General features: G+C 41.4%; 1 protein-coding gene across 1 annotated transcript in view; it reads right to left on the reverse strand.

Moving 5' to 3' along the window:
• Positions 1 to 22468, reverse strand: part of grin2aa (glutamate receptor, ionotropic, N-methyl D-aspartate 2A, a) — a 132059-nt gene that overhangs the window by 44939 nt on the left and 64652 nt on the right. The window contains exon 3 of the mRNA XM_070922514.1: positions 1241 to 1407. Within this exon, the coding sequence (XP_070778615.1) occupies positions 1241 to 1407 (167 nt within the window). The remainder of the gene's footprint in view (positions 1 to 1240; positions 1408 to 22468) is intronic.

Below are 22468 nucleotides of genomic sequence, written 5' to 3' on the forward strand. Positions count from 1 at the left end.
AAGTGTAACTAATGTTACCAGATACAGACACAGGTAGAGAGCTTTTGAACCGCTGTTTGGTTTGACATAAAGCCCATAAAGACCCTCCTCAGCTGGGCTTTAATATATCATGGGTTCAGGCCTTTTTTTTTTGTCAAAAATTATGGCTTGGTGTTCTCTTCAGCAGATTTTCCTCTTTCTCTTTCTCTCTGCGGAGAGCTACAGCATCAGTCAAAATGACCTAAAGGTGCGGCAAACAGCCAAACTGGATGCGCAGTAAACCTACCTGTCATCTACATTCATTTTAAGAATGCTGATGAAATCCTTTTAGGCTGGCTGTCTTTGAAGTGCACACTGTGTGAGTGGAGGAGATGAAAAATACAAGGCCCAAAACACTGTGTGCAGTAACTCTTCTAGAAAGTAAACTCACCCATTCTCAGGGGAAATTTGCAGTGATAACGGAGAAGATTACAGACAAAATGGGGAAATGGGCTTGGAGAAATGCCCGGGCCTGCAGCATATTAACGTTTTAGAAAACATACCTACAGTGCTTGTTATCTTCAGTTTTTCTCAATGCAAACTGCATTGAGAGATGATTTGTGAAACGATGACCCAAAAGGGTAGAGAGAAAAACGGCCCAGTTCATGTACATCATACATCATAGTTCCTTTCCATTTATCATCGTTTCGGTCACCATTTCCCAAATCATCTCTCAATGCTCATATTTTTATCTACTCTGTAAGTTTTTGCAAGTCTTGCAAGGTTATTTTTTACTTTTAGGCACGAGAGAGTGTTGCTGCCTTGTGACTTTCTCCAACTTTTTTTTAGCCACGCTAGCGCCATGACTCCAGGGATGAGCAGTTGGCCGATCGGTCCACCACATCCAGACTGAAATATCTCAAGAACAGTTTGATGGATTGCCCTGACTTTTTCTCATCTAATGGCTTCTAGTGCCACAATGAAGTTGATGTTTGTGGTTTTGAGTGAAACGTCTCGACCAATACTTTGGTTTATGACCAAATACCTGCAAAAGTAACAGTTGTCACAACTGGCAATGCTACCCTGTCTGCAAACACATCCAAGACATCAGGATTGGTAAAGTACAACACCAATGGAATTTCATTACTTCTTGAGTGACAAAATCATGCTGCTGCATCATCTTGTTGGCTATTGTTATCCAATTTAATAATAATCAGATATCTAAGAAGATGAAAATAAAACGGTGGAGAACAGTGCAAAGCAGGTGGCTCGCTGATCCTACCTGTTGTCCACAGTAGTTTTTAGGATGTTGATGAACTCCTGGTAGCCAGGGAACTTTGACGTGACAATGGAGAAGATGTGCCAATCGTACTCCTCCATGATGTTCAGCATCAGCAGAGCCTCCTGCTGGATGGAGGCACCGAACTGGAAGAATGTCGACTTCACATCCTGAGAAAAGAGAACAGGAGGGAGGAATGGAGGGAAGGAGAAAAGGGAGGATAAATGGGGGGGGGGGGGGGGGGGGGGGGGGGATTTAGTTGAAGATTTATTTGGATTTTTGTCTCACTTCCTTTATTAGTCCACCAGCTAATTCAAACTGCATCTCAGAAATATCAATCAAGAACAAAGCATTTAAACATTGGCACTATATGAGTACACAGACTCTCTCTCTCTCTCTCTCTCTCTCGCTCTCTCTCTCACACACACACACACACACACACACACACACACACACACACACACACACACAGATCGAGAGTAATAAGCTTCTTGTGGAGGAAATATATGGATGAGGGCCTCAGAACAATTCAATTAAGCGCAAATTGGATTGGTGTGGTACAGGCGGGCGGCAGAACTCTATGGGCCTGGTTCTGGGGAACGAGGGTTACATTCACTTCGAGTCACACATATCCACTCCATTAAACCTGACTCAGAATCATTTGCCACAGCCAAACTGAGACATGGGCCTGGACAGAGCAGACAAGCACTATTACAGGTGGACAAATTAGCTATATTCATTTATGTTGGAGGTTTCGTTTTAAATAGCTCATTATGGTGCAAGCTATTAAATGAGGTGAAATGAGTCAAAATAAATAGTAATGCATAGCGAGGAAGAAAAAGAGTGCCGCATCACAAAATGTGTGGACTGACATAGTGTTGTCTTTGGTTGTTAGTTGCATGATTTGTTGTGTGCGCGTCTTTCTGTTACCTTGAAATGTCAGAGAGTTCACACATGGCTTATCTTGACACCACTTGTCTTTGGCACTCTAATTATGATAGACTTGCAGGTTGGTGTCTGTGCACATCTTCTGTGTGTTTGTGTGTGTGTGTGTGTGTGTGTGTGTGTGTGTGTGTGTGTGTGTGTGTGTGAAGCTGCAACCTGACAGCTAGAAGAAAAAAAAAAGAACAAGGGCTAAGAGAAGCAGAACAAAAGGTTGGAGCCGGAGATATGAGACAAATGAAGAAAAAGAGATTCTGCCCGGAGTCACTTTGTAAGATCACACCTGCTCTTAAAATGAACAAATGCACCACATGCACTTACACACGCTGACACACATAAAGGCACGCACTACATGTACACAGTGCCTGCAGTCTGCATCTACAGGAATTCATCCGCGGTGTGACTAAACTTAAAAAAAAAAGAGAGTTGGTGAGTTGGTGTGTGTGATGAAGCAGCTACCGTAATGCCAGCAGCTACTGTGTAGTGTAATGCCATCAGTCCTACAGCATATCCTGCAAAATCATATTTCACAAAGCACATCTTGAAGAGGCCTATTGTCTATAGAAAGGCCTAATGTCTAAAAGGCACCTTTTGGACAAGTGACACTTAACTGACAAGTGATCAGTTTCCATTTGAGGTAGTTTCATTAACATTGATGTAATGTTCCTTATTGTGGAACACATTTCTTAAAAGCACACATTTCCTTGTGCCTTGTATTTTGAGTTTTCTGCATCTCCAGAGCCACAACAATTCAAACACACAGTTGGTGAAAGTACTCTGACTCCGCCCACCTTGGTAACATTCAATGACTACACATCCCAACTTACACCGCACAGCTACAGTCACACATATAATACTCCACTCTCAACACATGTCCAGCACACCCTTGGCAGTTTGATGAAGTCTTCATTGTCTTCACTGGAAATATGTCTTCAATCATCATCACTGCTGCTCCCTTTGCATTTAAATGAGCCCTGCCTCCTGCATCTACCTGTAGACTCTAATCGGCCATGAGTTGGCTGAATGAACTGAAATCCACTTCATTGAGGAATCTGCGGAAATGTCAACCCAAAAAGTGTTTCTGCTGCTGTGCTATTAAGACACACACTTCCAGTACACTGATTCAGACTGGCTTCACAAGATCCAGGTGAAATTGGAACTCATTGTGTTTTTTTGTTTGTTTTTGATAAACCAGTTTTGCAAAGACCAATATTAGGCAAATGAGCATATTTTGCTCATCTCCATTTCCACTAAAATGTAGTGTGACCAATTTCTAATCACTTAATACAAAAACAAACAAAAAAAACAAACAAAAGACCCAAAATAACTGGCATGAGTATATGAAACTTACAGACCAGTAGCCCACTGGTCTGCCAGTCTATAACTATACAACTCTTTTCCTGTAGACAGAGTAACACAGAGAAGGTCTAACATAGCTGAGTGAAGAGGGCATTGGGGGGTGAAAAGACACAAGAAGAAAGCAGGGACTGAGTGTATTGGACTGTATTTTTAACTATATCAGTGCACTGTATGTAATTTCATTGCTACATGCATGACCTGGCATTTCCTTTTCCACTGTGTTGATAGCCTCTGAATAATGTGGGTATTCACTGTTTGCATTATTTGTGTGAGTGTGGCTGTGTGTCTTTTTCCTCCTATATCAAGACCCTTGAGTGCTCTTTAATGGTATTGTATCTGTATGTGAGGATGGCTCACTCGATGCTCAGGCTCAAGTGTTCTTCAGAGGCTCTCAGTGTATCCATGTGTGTGTATGTGTGTGTGTTCTAATGGGGTAGAAACTGAAGCAATGCCTGAGCATGGTGGGACAGGAGGAGGGTCATGCTACAAGATGTGTCACTTCCTGTCTTCATCACAGCAGCGGCCGATACTTCCACGCTTTGCTGCAACACACAGAGGACTGTGACGAGCGCAGGGCCAGTCATGGGATACACTGAACAGAATAAGGTGGCACATTTATGTGACTATTTATTGAATAACGTTTTTAAAATGTTTTTTTTTCTTTATATCATCAGATATTTAAGTGCTGACATCTACACCTGTCGACAAAACAGTTGGCTCACGTGTCCTCAATGTTTCTTTCCATTTTTTTCAAGTCTTTCTTTGTCTGTTTAGCCACCGTGCTAACCACTGCTCATGCTAAATATCTGCACATTTAGCTTTTCCTTTGTTTATTCCAGGTAAACCTTTGTTGAACTTGACATTGCACTTCTGCACAATCCAACAGGTTTATAGGGGTGAGGGTCATTAGTTTAAGACATAGGAGTATTCTTTCAACCCATGAAGGACCATTTACTTCTTGTTTACTTGAAAAATCCATTTTGAACATGGTTTTTCACTGAACACCAACAATATCTTGATACCAAAGGCAAGATTTATGCAAAATTCATTTAGCAAATGCAAACACTTGTTTTGAATAATCTCTGCAGAATTCAGTTTCAATATTATTTTGCCAGTGTTTCTTATATCTGTGTGTGTGTGTGTGTGTGTGTGTGTGTGTGTTTGTAGGAATATGTCTTTGCCTGCTTGTGCCTGTATGAAAGAATTCAAGCTCCAGGTACCCAAGGGGAGGAAGCCTATCATGGAGCAAAACGGAAATCTTACTTTTACCAAAATGATTGCTCTTTTCCGGTCTCAAATGAGATTGGGCACGTGCCTGCGCTCATTTGCGTAGGCCAAACCGTGTCTCTTTATTTTCACAGGATCTCAGAATATCAAATCCCCAACAGAAACCAACTGGGCTGAAGAGATTTGGTTTAGGTTGGGCTGAATATTCTCATTTTACGTGATTGCTTGGAATGGCACAATGGAGAGAGTATTCAGTCACAAAAAGGGGCAGTTTGGGTTGGCCTAACCTATAATTCTGAGACTACTATTGCACAGTGACAACAAAGCACTGAATAACTGAATAAATAATAATATCTCTGTCTTTATTTTCACTCTCCTACTGAGGGAGAGAAGACAACCAATCCTGTTTCTGTCATCTGATGTCTCTCTGTTGTTGAAATTTCCAACAGAAACACAAGCAGAAATATGGAGTCACCAGATTCACGCAGCTGTGCATATATCATAAGACTCCCACTTGTTGTGTGAGCTTCATTATATTGTACATTTTATTGTTGCTCATTACATCTATTTTATTTTCACAGTTTTTGTTTAAGCAGTTGAATGAGGGAAAGATAGAGGGAGGCATTGAGACACGATGACACGATGATAAAGAATTAGCAAAGACAACACTAAAAGAAGACAAATTCAGCCTGAGAGTGGCAGGCAGAAAAAGTTCACCAAGACATGAAATTACAGACAAAGAGGGAAGAAATGTGGACGCAGGGCAGACTGAGAGAAGAGATGGAGGCGAGATGGAGGAGAGATGGAGGAGAGATGCGTAGAGCAGCGGAGAGGAGACTGATGGAGTGACTAAGCAGCGTATGATTGTTTCTAATTGGGATGGCTCACAATCCGTGACATCAGAAAACAGCCAATCATATCCTCTCATTTCACCCTTGTCAAGTGTGACATGTCTCTTCTTTCCACTCACACCTTCAGCTGGCGGCGCCCACACATACAAACACACACACACACACACACACACACACACACACACACACACACAGTCTGTCATTCACAGCTCTTTCCTTCTTGCTCTGTCTATCACGTTCACAGTCTCCACTCTCAAATTTCCCACTCTGTTGCATACACACAAACAAGCATACACACACAACCACACACAACCACACAAACGCACACAAACGCACACACACACACAAACATGCACCTGCCCCGCGGGGCAGGACAGTGCGTCTAAGTTGAGATAGAGGGGAGTTATAAATAGTAGTCCTCATATCCTCTGCTGCTGATAGCATCATGCACTGTCTGGTCGGATGACATGCACACATGTACAAAAAAAAAAACACACACACAATCAGATGAGTGTTGAGTACATTGAGATGAGTCTGTGAGGTACACACTCACCAAGATAAAGGCCTGATAGTACACATGCACGCCAAAACCTGCATACATTTATCAAATAAGGGACGTCATAAATATCCACGTATCACTTATATCTGCCACAGATGCACTGTTATCTGCTGGGTTCAACAGCTCCGTTGTGTCCACTGGAGGAGAAACACACTGATATGACAAAAATTCCTCGGTGGCCAGTTACTAAATATAAACAGACAGGCATAAAAATAGCTGCGGCAAAACAAAAGAGCCCAAAATGGCTGTGGAAACAAACTGAAATGCCAAGCAGACAGCACTCCCATATAAACCACACAGATAGAGTCACTACTGCCAAAAACCACAAAAAAAGAACATAATTCTCTCAGAAACTGAATGCTAAAAACACCTGATTGCTGTATCCACAAATGTACTGCTTTTACCAGACTGAGGTTCGCTGTCTGTCAATATTATGTTCTGACAGGAAATCATAAAAATGATTTGCAAATGCAAAAGTAGCCGCACTCCATCCAGAGGAAGCAGAATCTTCCAACAATAGGATTTTCTGCCACTTGTGGTCACCAAAGTGTAAATGTGTATTGTTGGGTCCTTAGTGCCAAAAATGTGAAAGGTGATGATCTATACATTAGTTTCTTTGCACCAGATTCAACACATATATCATATATGTGTTGTATCTGGCTTTACAGTTTGACCAGGCTGTGATATTTAAAACTGTCCTTTGGACAATATATTGTGGAGTTTGACCAAAAACCAGGTCTACAGTGTCTCTGTGTCTGTGAAAATGTATATATGAATTCCAAATGTACAAAAAGGGACAACTTATTGGCTGGCACCACTCACTTCTGCCTCCCACCACATATTTTAGAGGAAAAAGATAAGAGACGAGCCAATTAGGAAAGTTGAAACTTCGCTGAAACAAGTGCTGCTTGGTGGGTTGGATGTATCCCAAATTTAAGAAACGAAGATTCAAGGTAAATTTTCCATTTGCCAAATAAGCAAGACATCATTAAACTGACAATTTTCAGCAGGAGGAAGTGATATTATCACCTATATTAAGAGAGTGTGAAAACGGCCCACTATTGGCACCAAGACCGCATGTTATTTCCAACAAGATCCCTTTTTTAATATCCTCTGTCAAATCCAGACGAAGGAGATGTAGATAAACTGAGAAGAGACAGTTTAAAGACAGAGTTTTAACTAATTACATTTTTTTTTCTAAACAGGTACAGCTCATAACTAGAAAGATGACTTCGGACTTGACAAAACACTGGACAGGCACATCCTCATGTGTGGAGCAGCAAGGCTCTGTCCATGGTGCTGAAGACTCTGCAGTCTCTTCACAGTAATGTAATAATAACTTAACTGATGCAGCACCTTTCAAAACAATGTTACTACTGCTCCACTTCACAGGTGAAAGAAATATAATTATTATGAAAGCAAAAAAAAAGAAGAAAAAAAACAGGGATGGATGGAAGGGAAGTTCAGACTTGAATCTTAAACTGCAGTGAAATGTAACTGTTTTTTTTTTTGAAGATTTACTTCAAATCTGTTTTTGTGTAGCACTCTTTCAAAAGCAGAGCGTTTAACTAACTTATATCAGATGATGTTTGACTCTGCACTACACCATACGTGGGAACCATGCAACTTTATCGCTATTTAGTTAACAATACTTTGTCTAAAGTCTAATTAGCAAAAGAGTAAAACCTGCATTGCAATAAAATGTAACGTGATGTTTTATATAAAGTTCCTACAATTCTCTTCTTTTATGCAGATTCATTTGGATGATGCAGCCTACTTGAGGGCTGTTCATCTACAAGCATAGACCACTGCAATGATATGGCTGAATACATGTGCAAACGTCACTATGATCATTAGACAATATAAACTTTTGATCAGGTGTCACATTGTTAAGTTGTCTTTCCATGTGTACATGTTTGTAGCCGTATTTGTGAATGTTTGTGCCATTAGAAATGTTTGGTATGTATTCACAACATCAAATATGTCGACTGGCACACAGACACACATGCAATTACACAAAGTCTGTTTTTTGTTTCCGTCTCATAATGTCCAGAGAGAAGTAGCATTGCTTTGGCGGTGTCTTTTACTTACAGCGCATTATGTGAGTTTACTGCAAATGGCTCTGACGGAGTCTTATGAAACTGTGGAAGTTTATTCCGTCTTTACCAGATTACAGTGTTTTAAAACAATAAGCAGATCCGGCGATGGCACTATGAATATGAGTGTGTGTTCTTTAAGTGTGTGTGTTGTGGAGAATGGGTGTTAATAAACTACTTGGTGTGAAGGGAGGGGAGCAGATAGCCTTTGTTAGTGCTGGGTAGTAATTATAGGGGAACCGTTAGCCTTCAAGTGCAGTAGAAGCTACACACACACACAAACACACACACACTATTTAACAAGGCTGTATTTGACGTCATAGAAGAATATTTTTGGCATGAATGCAGTCCATTTTAGTAGATAATACACACACACAGGGAGAAAGGGACCTATTCAAAGTTTATCACACAAGAGCAGCGTTTGTTTACGCGTGTGCGTGTGTGTGTGTGTGTGTGTGTGTGTGTGTTACTGCTGTGGTTCCTCTGTCAGGACTTTTTAACAAGCAGTCGAGCCCCCACGGGGAAACACTGACAAAATAACATCATCCCTCTCTCTCTGTCTCTATCTTTGTCTCTCTGTGTTTGCCCTCCTCTCCCACTCACTCTCTTCTCTAATAAGTCCAATATCTTCCTCTCTGAGTCTTCTTTTCTTTTCGTTAACTCTCTGTCCAGGGGCTCTGTCTTTTCTCGCCTCCCTCTATCCATCTTGCCCTCTTCCACCCACTCCCTTTCTCTTCTAATAAGGCCAATATTCTGCCACACTCCTCTGGGAACTAACCTTACACCTAAACTGGAAGAATTGTTATCAGTGCTGGGAGTGTAACTTCACAATTTACCCAAAAATCACATTAATAAAAAAACAAAGAGAATATGGCTTAAATGCTTAACTTGATGCAATGCCCCAAAATGCTCAATTATTTCTAGTCTAATTTCCACTGTGACTAATTATTATCGTGGGCTGTCAGATTATTTAGATGTAAAGCACTGGTTACAAACCTAAAAGGTCGGGACACCCACAAGAGTTCACAAGATAAATCTGAGGGGTTGAAAGATGATTATCAGGAAAGGAAAGCAGAATACATACACAAAATACATATATTTCTGCTACACAATGTCATGCTTATTTGACTTTTTTCTTGAGGATTGCTACACTGTGACAAATGGTCACATGTAGGGGTTATAACAAGGGTGAGGAATACTGCTGTAATGTCCCTTAAAACCACTCCATTGTTGGTAATCTGATTACTCCACAGCCCTGCTCATTATTTATCTAATCATTATGCCTGCCTTCACTAGACTTTGACATATTGTGCATTTCACACCTGTCACATGCCCAAAAAGTGTGGGCATCATCATTATATCTTCCACAGTCATAATAGAGTAATCATTATGAAAATTATCATCACTGTCAATATTGCCATCATCAATAGCCATAACCATCATAATTATTCTCTGCATCTTAGCTGTCCTTCCTATCATGCCTCCCTAATGTCATCCTTTCTCCTCCTTCCTGCAGTTCTCCCTCCATTTGTTTTGTCCTTCTTTTCTTCCCCTAGTCCCATTTTTGGCCTTCTTTTCTTCCTTATTATGTACCCTTCAATTATCCTGTCCTACTTCCTGACTGCTTCTCTTTCTATCTGCACCACCTCACACTTTGGTAGGATTTTGAATGAGAGAGAGAGAGAGAGAGAGAGAGAGAGAGAGAGAGAGAGAGAGAGAGAGAGAGAGAGAGAGAGAGAGCAATCCCACTGAATGAGTAGAGGTGCTAATCACAATAAATTAGGACTTTGAATTAGGAGTCGCTGCACAGCCCGATCCTCAACATGGTAGTGCTTTATTGAATACATAAGTAATATTTCGACAAGAAACCTCTTTGTCAGGATTACTTGTTGAAACATGTTTTCTTTTTAAATACTGAATAAAGTAATCCTGTATGGAGGCACTCAGTGTGCAGCCGCCTTAAAGGGTTTTAAAGAACTGAGGCGTTTAAGATGAGAGTTCAGTGCAAAGCAACAGGATGTAGAGAGATGAAATCGTGAACCTAATCTAAGGAGCTGTTTATTAGGAGAGATAATGCACAAGAAAGAAGTGTATAGTTCAAGCACACACGCACATACACACACACACACACACACACACACACACACACGCACACGCACACACACTCAAACAAAAACATGCATATTAGCTGAAAACATAAACTCACAAATAACCCACACGCACAAAGAAGTGCTTGTATGTGTGGTACCCGTGCACTCTTTACTCAAAGTAAAAGGGATCTATAAGTCTTGTGTGTCTGTGTGTCTGTATATCTGTGTGTGTGTGTGTGTGTGTGTGTGTGTGTGTGTGTGTGTGTGTGCGCGCCAGAGGGCTGTGTATCATGCTGAGTTCATTCCAAAGACACAAACAACATAATATAAACCTCAGCTCAAACAGAATGGAACAACACCCACTGCCCAGGAAAAACAAGAAAATCAAAGGCCTCAAAGGCCAGATTTACACAGGAACAAAACACCTAGACCTGCATTTATGGAGTCGTAAAGCAGCCCGGAGGGAGCACGAGTACTGGTGTGATATCATTTCTATCTTAGTGTCACGTTTTCAGGAACGTCAGAGCAGCTTAGCTGAAGCTTCTGCACAGCACAGCAATGAGAGACTGAGTTTGATCTTTCAGCTGGCATACATGTCGGGGAAAAAAGAGAAGGAAGCAATCCCAATAAGAAGAATAAGGAAAAATATTAGTTCAGTTCAGTGCAAATTAGTTTCGTCAAGTCAAGACCACAGCAAATATTTTGATGATTGTCTGGCCCAGTGCTGAGAATCTGTTCCAAAATTAAACTTGAGATGACAATTTTGTTCACCCAGAGTTCACTGGAGTCTGAATTTAATTACCTTTCTGATATTGCTCAACAACACAGTTTTAAAATCGGTTCCAATGTGCGGTAGTATTGTGTCATCATGTCATATTGTGTACAGATACAAATGTTGAACTCACTTAGGAATTCTTTATAAAAGGTTCTTATGTTTAATTTATTGGCTTTATTAGAGTTGATAAATCATTTAGTAATACTTTATAAGTAATTAAGAGGAGCCAGACTGATTTTGTACAACCTGGCAACCAGGGGCAGAAGTTATCAATCGCTTATTACTGATGTATAGACAATCAAGAAATGCTTTATTGACCACTGTTTACATTAACATTATTACTTGTATAAACTAAAATAAATAAATAAATATTCTCTTACAGTATATCATTTTGACACATTTTTGTATCAAGATAAATAGCATGAGTATGTAGCTAGAATGAAAGACATATTACAGTACAAAGGATATCTCCCATCATATCACCCCCTGCTTCTACTCTGACATACAACTATGTAGGGCCAAATCAATACTGCATAATGTGCTGATAGTTTCCCCCACAGAGATGCACCAGTCAGCTCTTATGGTCATTACTAACTACACTGGCAGCGTCACTGATTCATCACTGCCACCGACAGACAGACACTGACACCGAGAGACCTACTTTGAAGAGGACGAAACAGAGCTGGGTGGGTGGGGGGGAGTGTATGGAACGAGTGGCAGGAAGATAGATGAGGAAAAGGCAAGGAGCAATGTCAGGGAGCAAGAGTGGGCAAAGGAGAAAAGAAGGAAGGAAGATAAAGTGGTGAGGGTGGACTGAAACAGAGGGGAAGCAGTAAGTAGATAAATATTATATAAGATATATTATGGAATGGAAAGAGAGTAGTTCACCATATTAGGAAATGCACTTATTGGCTTTCTTTCCAAGTGAGACGAGAGGATCTGTATCAATCTCATGTCTGTGTGTTCATTACAGAGCTGGAGTCAGTCTGTGTTTAGCCTAGCTTAGCAGTTACAGGCTGGAACAGGTGCGAACGCTGTTAGTCAGGTTTTTATGTTTCTCTTGGATTAAAGAAACAATATACAATGTGTCCATTTCACTTCAGACAGAGCCGGACTAGCAGTTTCCCCCTGCCTCCAGTCTTTATGCTAAGCTAGGCTAACCATGTTCTGTCTCCAGACACAGACATGACACTTGTATGGATCTTCTAATCTACTTCTCACCAAAGGCAAATAAGCATATTTCCCAAAATGTTCCTTTAAACACACATTGGAGGGTTCTCTCTCCCTGCTGCACTAACTGCAGCACTCTGCTCTATTCAAATCTGCTCACATCCACACTCACACATTCATCATTAATATTAAAACAACGAGGGGGCAGGAGGGGGGAGGAAGAAAGATTGAAAGAGAGCGGTTCTCTCATATGAACACACCCGCCCATGCACACGCTGACTTCCCTTTACATTAACAAAGTGCAATATAAGTGCTATGCCCCAAACCCCATCGTCATCTCTAAGCTTTCCCATTTCCATTTGATTGGCTGCCAGCGAGGCCTGCAGAGTAATTGGCTGCATTTCATTGGCCAAGCAGACGGACAGCACCCCTGGGAAGAGTCCGTCAGGCGATATCTGTTTTACACACACACACACACACTCACATGGCCGGAGGGGAACTCCCTAATGCCTAATGTACCTTTTGCTATCACAGATGGGTCACTTACATTTCTAGGCACAAGAGCGATGAAGATGGAGAGATGAAAAATAAAAAAGTGGAGTGGAAAAGATTGGAGGAGAAGGGACGGCAGGAAAGGCACGGAGGATTGGATAAAAGGGAAGGAAGAGATCAGACAAGACGAGAGGAGAGGAAGGAGGGAAGGGAGACAAAAAGTAGTTCAACTATATTTCAGTTCATATATGTGTAACTGTGTGGTAAAATACTACGGATACTACAATACTACTACATGTTCAATAATATACAATGAACACACATCGGACTGCGAGGATCTTAGAAACTTCTTAGACTTTGTGAACACAAGTACATGTCTCTATCTATCTACATTTATGTAACTAATATATGAGTATTAGTTTTATGTATCAGTATGCATTAACATGACTCACTGGGCATCATTGGCCACAGCTGGGCCGTCATTGTGTGTCTCTTAACGAACATCACCCCTAGTTTCTGTAGCCTCAGTCGGCCCTTATCATCAGCCCATTTGGCTGATTCAGCACGTTGAATCAGCATGAGAGGGAGTGGGTGATAGTGAGCTGTGTGATTGGGTAATCAGCCTATTGAATCAGTAATTTCACACATTCAGTGAATCCTTATTTTTCGCCTCCACAAAAAAAAAGAGCAAAACTTCCAGCCAGATGGCATTATTTTAACAAGTAAATTCTCAATTTGAAATACAAGCATACAGCAGGATGAGACTGTTGCATGCACACAGTGTGAAAACGTTTTTTCCCGCTTATCTTCCCTCACTTAGAACCACAACGATTAGTCAATTAGTCAATGAGATGATCAATACAAAATTATCGACATCTATCTTGATAGTTGATATTGTCATTTTTCAAGCAAAAATACCCAATTTTCTGGTTAAAGCTCGAATGTGAGGATTTGGTACCTTTATTTGTCTTACGTGACAGCAACCTGAATATTTTGAGGTTTTGAATTGTTAAAGAAGTCATTTGAATATGTCGCTTTTGGCTCTGGGAAATTGTGAAGGCACTTATCCCTAATTTCTGACAAAGCACGTAATCAATAATGGTGAAAATGCTGACAGATGAATTGATAATGAAAATAATTGTTAGTTGCATACTGGGGGTCAGCTCACAGTCAGCTGTAGCCTTGGCAACACATTCCAGTGCAACTTAACAAAGCTTTGTATGGTCAGCTTGGTGTGTCAGGGCAGTTAGAGGCTTTTGTTTGGTCTTGGTTTGTACTTTCCTTTGCTTACTTTGAAGAGATAAATGTATATATACATTTGTCACTGGACATAGTCATGATAGTATATAAATGAAATGTTTGTTTGGACAATTCAAAGCATGTTTAACCACCCATTTTTCCAGTAGAGCTGCTCAGCGGCCATCAGTAGTAGGAGACGGTATGCAGTAGATGGAATAGAGGAGAGGCGTTGAAAATATTTTTTTCCGGATGAATAAAGACTAAAAAGAAAACAACTACAACGAGCACTCACTTAATTGTAGGGAACATGATGTTAGATGTGACGCAAACACACAAAGTGTGACGGAAAACAAAAATGAGTCATCCATGACGCTGGTTAGAGGCTGACAAGCATCTTGGAGGATCAGGGTCGTCCTCACGCGGCCCTGCTGAGGTCTCTCGTATGAGGACGAAGGACAGTAATGCCATCTGACTTGAATCGTGAGTGGAGAGGAGCATCTGTGGATCACTGCTCACACCACAGAGGGGGAGAGACTCAACTGGGTCACACACACATTTGTACAGCAAGGATTAAGCAACATGGCCTTTTTAAAAAGGTGGACACTAATATTTTTGGAATGAAGATGCTGATTTATGCTGATGCTGACTAAAGTCAGGATTTGGTGTTTCCCCCAGAAATGTACTCCCGACTGTGCGGAAAAGTCTTTATACAGCATTTTGACCATTACAGGTGCTTCTAAGATTGAAAATACAGAAATTGCACGAGAGGAGAGGAGAGGAGAGGAGAGGAGAGGAGACAAAGTTGCTGACCCACTTTGTAGCTCTCAAAGTTTCAAATCCTCTTTAAAAGAGAGAGTGAGTTGTGGCCAAGAATTTGGCAAGACGCACACACACATCATGCATACAGTAACATGCATGCATGCATGCACACACACACACACACACACATACACACACAATCACGGAACTGTGACCCCAGACACCATGAATAATGAAGCAAGTGCTGCTTTTATTTAACACCGCATTAGCTCTTTACATCACCTAATAATGGCAGCACTGAACCACACTAACACGCACTCACACACACACACACACTTCTGGTAGTGCTCGATACGGTTTGTTAGTTTTCTCATTTGACTTGGTCTATTTTAGTCCTGTAAAACCCTCTATCTCATTCCTCTTCTCTCTGATCCTCCTTCCATTGTCTCTCTCTTTTATCTTTTAGCTTTTCTTTTTCTTCACCTTCTCAGCTTTTTTTTTTGCCTGTTCTCTCCCTCGCTTCACACCTCTGTTGGTATCTCCCTTTCTTTATTCATCTCTCACTCCCTCTACTCACTCTCTCTCTCTCTCTCTCTCTCTCTCTCTCTCTCTCTCTGAGCATTTTGTTGATGTCAGTGATAAGATCAGCCTGTGATTGGCTGGGCCAGATAAGAGATAAGGCTGTGATTTGTTTAGGGAGCTTTTCTCTTCTCATCACACCCCTGCGGACTGCAGTGATATTAATGAACATACATCCACACGCACACAGACGCACATGCACTTTGCATCTGGGAAAACAGGAGAGAAGATTGAAGAATGGAGATTGGGGACAGAAAGAAAGAAAGAAAGAAAGAAAGAAAGAAAGAAAGACAGAAAAAGGAGATGGGGTACAGTGGTGAGAAAAACAGCTGCCCTAATTTGCAAATCAAAGACGTTATGAGTCACATATTTATAGCCAAATCTGCCAAAGGGGAAAATATTTCTCTCTCATTTTTACTTCACTTTCATTTTCCCCTTTTCATGCCTTCCTCGTGTTGCTCGTTCGTAAGATGTCCTTAAAGTATACGGGTCCCTTGCTACCTTTTAACATCCATTACTTTCATCCTGTCACTCCAGTCTTACCTGTTGTCGGATAGATCTGTTTTCATGTGAGGTCCTCACCGTAGTGAGAAAGAGTCTTACTGCTAAAAAACAGCTAGATCTGATGCAAAATTTCAGGTTTCTTTTTTTAATTTCATTAAATGCCTTTTACCAATTTTCTTAATCAACTGCAAACTATAAGCAATGGATATCCTTGATGAGCACAATATTATGTGCCAAATTTGGAAGGAACATGTCAGATTCCTGCCTTTAGGTTTTGTCTGTGTTGAAAAAATGTGATGTCTGGTGTTTCCATGCACCAATCAGAATTTAACAACATAAAAATCATAACCATCATCAGAGGGCAGTTTAATCACAAGTATTTAACACTATAGGGAGATACTTATGATATGAGGGAAATCCAAGTTTATCTGTTTCCTTTCTGGAGGTATGAGGTTTACATTGGACCCTGACATCATCTTGAGCCCGGGCTCTAACTCATGTCAGGGGTATTTCTTTCCTATATCATAATTGCCATATTATTGTGGAGGAAGACCAAGGAGGTTATTGTCATTATTACCACCAGCAGTAATGAAGTCCATACGTGAAATCTGAAACTGTGTACGTGTGTGTGTGTGTGTGTGTGTGTGTGTGTGTGTGTGTGTGTGTGTACGTGAGAAAAAGAGAGGTAAAAGGCAGGTGAAATGGAAACAACAGACCACTTGCATTTACCTTCTGGGGCATTGCCATAAGAGGGCACAAACACTGATGCACAGACACACACATTCATTAAACTGTGCACATTCGAGCCAATTATAAAACTAAAGGCTAATGCTTCAATTTCAGCATTACTGCACACAGATCACCGTGCTCATGTGGATGTGTGTGCATGTGTGCACCGCATATACTCTCCCCCAGTGTCTGGAGGCTGAACACGCTACACACGCAATCATGCCTCTGCATGCAATGAGGAGAGAGGCTCACATGCTAGAGAAGGCTGAACTAAAATATAATAATGCATTTTTCACAGGACATGGTTACCACTCTGCAAACAATAGTGGATGTTATCTATTTATGTTGTTTTTTGTTCCTGATATCTCTCTGAATTTGAACCAGGGCTACACTATTGATTTTTTGAGTTGAGAATTTAGTTTTTTCTTGTTCGTCCTATTTAAGTCTCTGTCGAAAATCACTCCCAAATGTGTGCTCAAAGATTTTTGAAAGAAGGGCCCCCAGACCTGAGCCCTGTGGAACCCCACAGGGATGTCTGCTGAAGATGGATTCCCTATAAAGATAAACTTAAGCCAGCTCAGTTCTGAGTCACAGGTACCCACTCAGTGCTTTGGGCATTCAATTAAAACTGCATGATTAACTCTATTAACAGCATAGTTAACAGGATTATGATTGAGCGTTGTCATCTGTTTTTACAAGGAGGTTATTCATTACTTTAAGAAAGTCTGGCTGCAGGATATGGAATGATCTCACACCTGTCTTTGGCTATGTTGCTGTCCATAAAATGATATTGTTTGAGGCCTATTTTTCTATTACGTCAACCTCTCACACACAAAGCAACACCTGCACACTTTCAGCTGTATACATGACTAAAACTGTGGTGCAGAATATGATTGTCTCCTTACTCTCAGCCAGCTATCCTGGAAATAGAGATGTTGAAGGGACATTAGGTTGGCAGGATGACAGACAGCATTGAGCAGACGAAAGGTTGGTATTTCAACACCCTGCAGTAACAGACTGACAGTTCTAGAAACTTCTAAAGTGCCCCAGAGGAAGAGCAGTTAACCTCCGTGTATACCTAATCCAGCGGCTAAGATGGACAAGTGCTCTGTGTTAAAAATGTATGGAGCTTCACACACTGATATACACATGGGTTAGGCCGGTAATGCTGGGGGATAGTACAAACTGCAATGAGACGTGCAGTCCTGCTGTGCGCTGAAAATTGAGGTTGCGGCACATGGCCTCCATTGAGGTCTGTGCACAGCATTTTGTTGTGAGGAAGGGTCTAACCAGCTGCTGTAGCATGCGGCTGAGTGATTTGTTGTTTACAATGTGTCTGATTGGATATGTCATTGTGAGAATAAACCCCACCATGTTTGTGGGCACCACCAAGCCAGGCGCCGACAGCAGTGTGACCAACTGTGACCTCCTTGTTCCGTTTTGAAAGCACTATACCGCCTCCTCCATTTTCCAAACAGTGGTCCATTTTCGAACATGCAGCGCTGTCCATCTCCAATTTCAAACAATGAGCTGTCCACTCCCCTTTGAAAATACTGGACTATGAAAAAAGCTGGACTGTCTATCCTGCTTTAGCAGTGCAGTGAAATCTCACAGCTGATCCTAGAAAGTCCCTTCCAATGTAAATGAAACTGGAAGGTGCACCCGAAAACAGGGCATGGTAAGGAGCGGCGAGAGCAACAACGAACCATTCTGAAGTTACAGCAAGCTACTGAAGTGGCAAACCCAACATGTGTGATCAATGGAGTGTTTAATACCTGGTTACACAACCAATTATTGATTCCTGACCGTTTGTGTTCATGTGTGTCTGTCCCTCTCTGTGTCCCTTCTCTTTTTCTCTCCTTTTCCTCTCTTTTCCTGTTCCAACATTGCCCCCTCCCCTCCCCTCCCCTCTTTCTCGCTCTCCCTCTGCAGTACAGTCTTTATCCTATTACAGCCTCCTTGCTTCCGTGGAGCAGTTTTAGTTGTAGACACAATGAAAACTGGCAGGATACATTACTTAGCACTGCACTCCTCCCACCCTCTCTGGTTCTCCCTCCCTATCCCCCACCCCCTTTCTTCACTCTTGCTTTCAACAATGAATACATTTTTTCATCATACTATTTCTTTTTCTCCGCTCCTCCTTTGAGTTTGTCTTGCTTTGTCTTGCTCCAATTTTTGCTTCCTTGGTTCGTTTTCATTTCGGTTTTGTTCTGCAGCATGCACCTGTCTTCCAGTGACTGATTAATCCTAACTATTTATCCGTCTCTTCACCTTGCTATGTGCTGGTCTCATCCACTCTGAACTGCTTTTGTGTTGCTGCCAAAGCTAATGGTTAAGAACAATCTCAACAGTGTCTTTTCATCTTTCTGCTTTCTTCATAGGCATACAGAGAAACACTTGCAGCAAATCTTATTTTTGTATTAGGAATTCAAGTTGAGCAAGGACAATTTGGCCATGGAAAGCACCACTAACTGTTCATTAGTTAACCATCAAATACTGTGGTTGTAGTAAGGAGCTCCCAGGTTAGAAATGTCACTCTTTGAAGGCGGAGTAGGATGAATAAAAAATGTGACCAGAGGTCACCTCGGGCTCACAGGTCGCATCCATTGTATTGTGATGTATTAGTGATCAGCAACCACGGAGCTGAGTATTCAAGCCGATGCATATCTTTCTCTAATGGCAGCTAGATGCTGACTCCAAGAAAACTCTGATGGCACTGAAGGGCTTAATTCTTTCATTCTTAAGTCATTTGTTTTCCACAACAATTTAGGATTGCATAGCTAAAGTCAGTTTTTTTTGTGATTTTGAGAACAAATCTTACATTACAAAGATGTATAAGCTTAAAAGGAGGTATGTTTAGGGCTTTTTTAAAATACTGAGAGGAGAAAAGATCATGGTGAGCTGGAAGCCAACACTACAGGCTTCAAAACTTTCCTTCAGAAATATGTGGGTGAGGTCAAATCCACTACCGTGCACCCATATGTTTTTTCAGTCTATGCTATTCTTTATTTAGCTGGATCACAAAAAGGCATCGAATATTCTCGTGTCATCCACCTCTCATATGAAGGTGGATGTTTCTGACCTACATAAAAAACTGTAAACTGCAAACTTCATTGCATTGCAACCCTGCAATGAAAATACTTTTACTTTTTACTTTACTGACATTTTACTTATCCATTTAGTTGTTCAATTAGTATGTTTAGTCAGACTTACTTTTCATCTATATGTGTTTCAGTATCACATGTGACAGAAATGAAAGACACAACGTGCCAATGAAAAAAATGTGTTTGTCAAAAGAGATCTGCTTTTGGGAGTTCTACAACTATTGGTAACCTTCTTGAAAATTCATCAGTCTTGCCATGATTTTATCTGCAGAAATAAATATGGCTGCTATCTACAATCAGAAAGTAGATTTTGCATTTCTCTTTGCTGATGATACCCTCTTATATAGTTTAGACAGACATGTAAACTAGAGCTGCAGACTGATGTATACGGCCTCTCTGTTTGTATCTGCAGTATATTTCAACCTGGTCATACCCTCTCTATCCCTCTGTCAGGTGCTCTAGGAAGCTTGGCAGTGACCCAGAACAGTCCCTGCTGATGGGAAGGGCTTTGAATAAAGCAGAGGTTTTATTTGACAAGCCCAGCATGGGGACCTGATGGCCGACCGGAATGCTCCCAGGGAGAGAGAGCTGATCTCTTTATCTGTCCGTCCTGTATCCTATTAGAGTATCACCTTCCATCACACCCTCCATTCAAAGGATGAGAACAGCTTTTACTAAGCTGCACGCTCCCTCTCGCCCTCTCTTTACCTTGCAACCACCTCTCCCTCCTCCCTCCCATCTCTCTCCTCCCTTCTCTCCTCAAACCCTCAATCATTACCACACATTTACACTCATTTCTCTCTTTGTCTCTCACAACACATCCTCCTAACTTAACAACAAAATGGGTCGTGGTCATTGACTTCCAAAACGGCCCATATGGCAGTTTTCTGATCAGGAGCTCCTGATAATGTAAGACTTGGTCACAAACAGTACTTGGTTAAGATTAGAGAAAGATCACAGTCATGGTTAAAAGAAATCAACATTGACTATCTCTCTCTACTCCACACTTATTCATTCTCTGTCACTCCCTCATTTTTTTTCCAAAGTAGCAGCTGCTGGCCAGAGAAGTGCTGAAGCAGCACTGGGTCCAATTTCTGAAGCACCACACAGACCCCAACAAACAACTGATACCCAAAACACAGTGGCGGAGAGAGGAAGGGAAAGTGGAGAGTGTGACAGAAGAGTTGCCGATGCCCAGAACTGCCTGCCAAGAATCGATAAAGGATAGAGCGATGACTGTAGAACAACCCCACTGGTACAACCAGCTGCAAACCACACACACACACACACACACACACAGAGCAAACCGCACAGAAGAAAGTCCAGACTTGCTGAGGCACAAGTCATTGATCTTTGTTTTCCATTATGTATAGCAGAAAGCACACACAGGAGTGATTTCACTGATGAAGCATCACTATACCAGGAGCCTTGCAGCTCTCTTGTTGATTCATTCAACTTTGTGTATTTATGTTTAAAGGAGGGGAAGTGAGAAAGAGTAAGAGGAGATGTTGGTCTGTATCCACCAGTGTTTGTGTGTGTGTGTGTGTGTGTGCGTGCGTGTGTGTAGCAGCCAGACTGACACCATTATGTCTACTCTCCCTCCCTCCACTCCATAAGCCAATTCCCCCTCATCACTTCATTATTAAGCAGCTTTGCATCGGTACAGCTATGACTGTAACTGTGGGAATGTGTGTTTTGTGTGTGTGTAGATGTATGGTGTGTGTTTGTGCATGCAAGAGAGAGGGGGAGTCATTTTGCCGCTAAACACTTCCTCATCTCTCTCCAATATCTACAGTACGTTACCCTCGTTCCACCTTCTCGCCACCCCTCCATTTTCTCTTCCTCACCCCCTCCTTTTGTTTATGTCACTGTAATCTGTTCCGGTGACCCAGCCTTGAACTTTTAATAACATTCAAACAATAAGGCGAGTACAACAGAACTGTGAACCCCATTCTAGGCTATTGTACAATAAAGCACTGTACTAAATACGTTGCCAAATGCTATTTATTTACTACAGGGGGTTTGGTATCACAGCAGAGTGAAAAATGGCCATTTCAGTCATGATGTATTGTGAGGAGGACTAGCATGCAGAGCTAATTTTATTATACAATCACAGCATTATCTCTCCTGATTTCTTTAAAGATCACAGTAAACCAATTACAACTTTCTTACAGTTCAATCTTTAAATTACTAATATTTTATTGGTGCTCAAATATTTCTAGACATGAAGTAATATGAATACTGTAGCTAATTTGTTTATACCCTTACTGGGAGAAAATTCATTATAAAATCATCATACAAAGATCAGCAATCACCCTTTTGTAAATATGAACCTCTATGAAGCATATTCAGTTAACTTCATTTCTGTGTCACAACATCTCTTCTTTTTCCTTTCCCTCTCACAACCTCATCAATTTTTCCCTCCTCTCCTCTTTCTCCACCTTCCTTCTGCCTCCCTGTTTTCCTCTTTCACCCCTGCATTCCTTCCCTTTTCCTTTCTTCCCTCCCTCCCCATTTTTCTCATTTGTTCCCTTCATCACCATCTCCCAGTCCTTCCCGCCCTTCTCCACTGCAGTGAAGTCTGCGCACAGTAGTGTGTGTGTATGTGTGTGTGTTTGTCTGTTGTCAGGTTCACTAGAGGCCCAGTGGCAATCGATAAGTATTTGGGCAACAGCTCAACATAATTATACAGGGATACTAAGCATCACCCTGGCTGGACACTGTGTGTGTGTGTGTGTGTGTGTGTGTGTAGTTGC

The sequence above is a fragment of the Enoplosus armatus genome, chromosome 17, assembly GCF_043641665.1.
Source record: "Enoplosus armatus isolate fEnoArm2 chromosome 17, fEnoArm2.hap1, whole genome shotgun sequence".
In the NCBI taxonomy this organism is placed as follows: Eukaryota; Metazoa; Chordata; class Actinopteri; order Centrarchiformes; family Enoplosidae; genus Enoplosus; species Enoplosus armatus.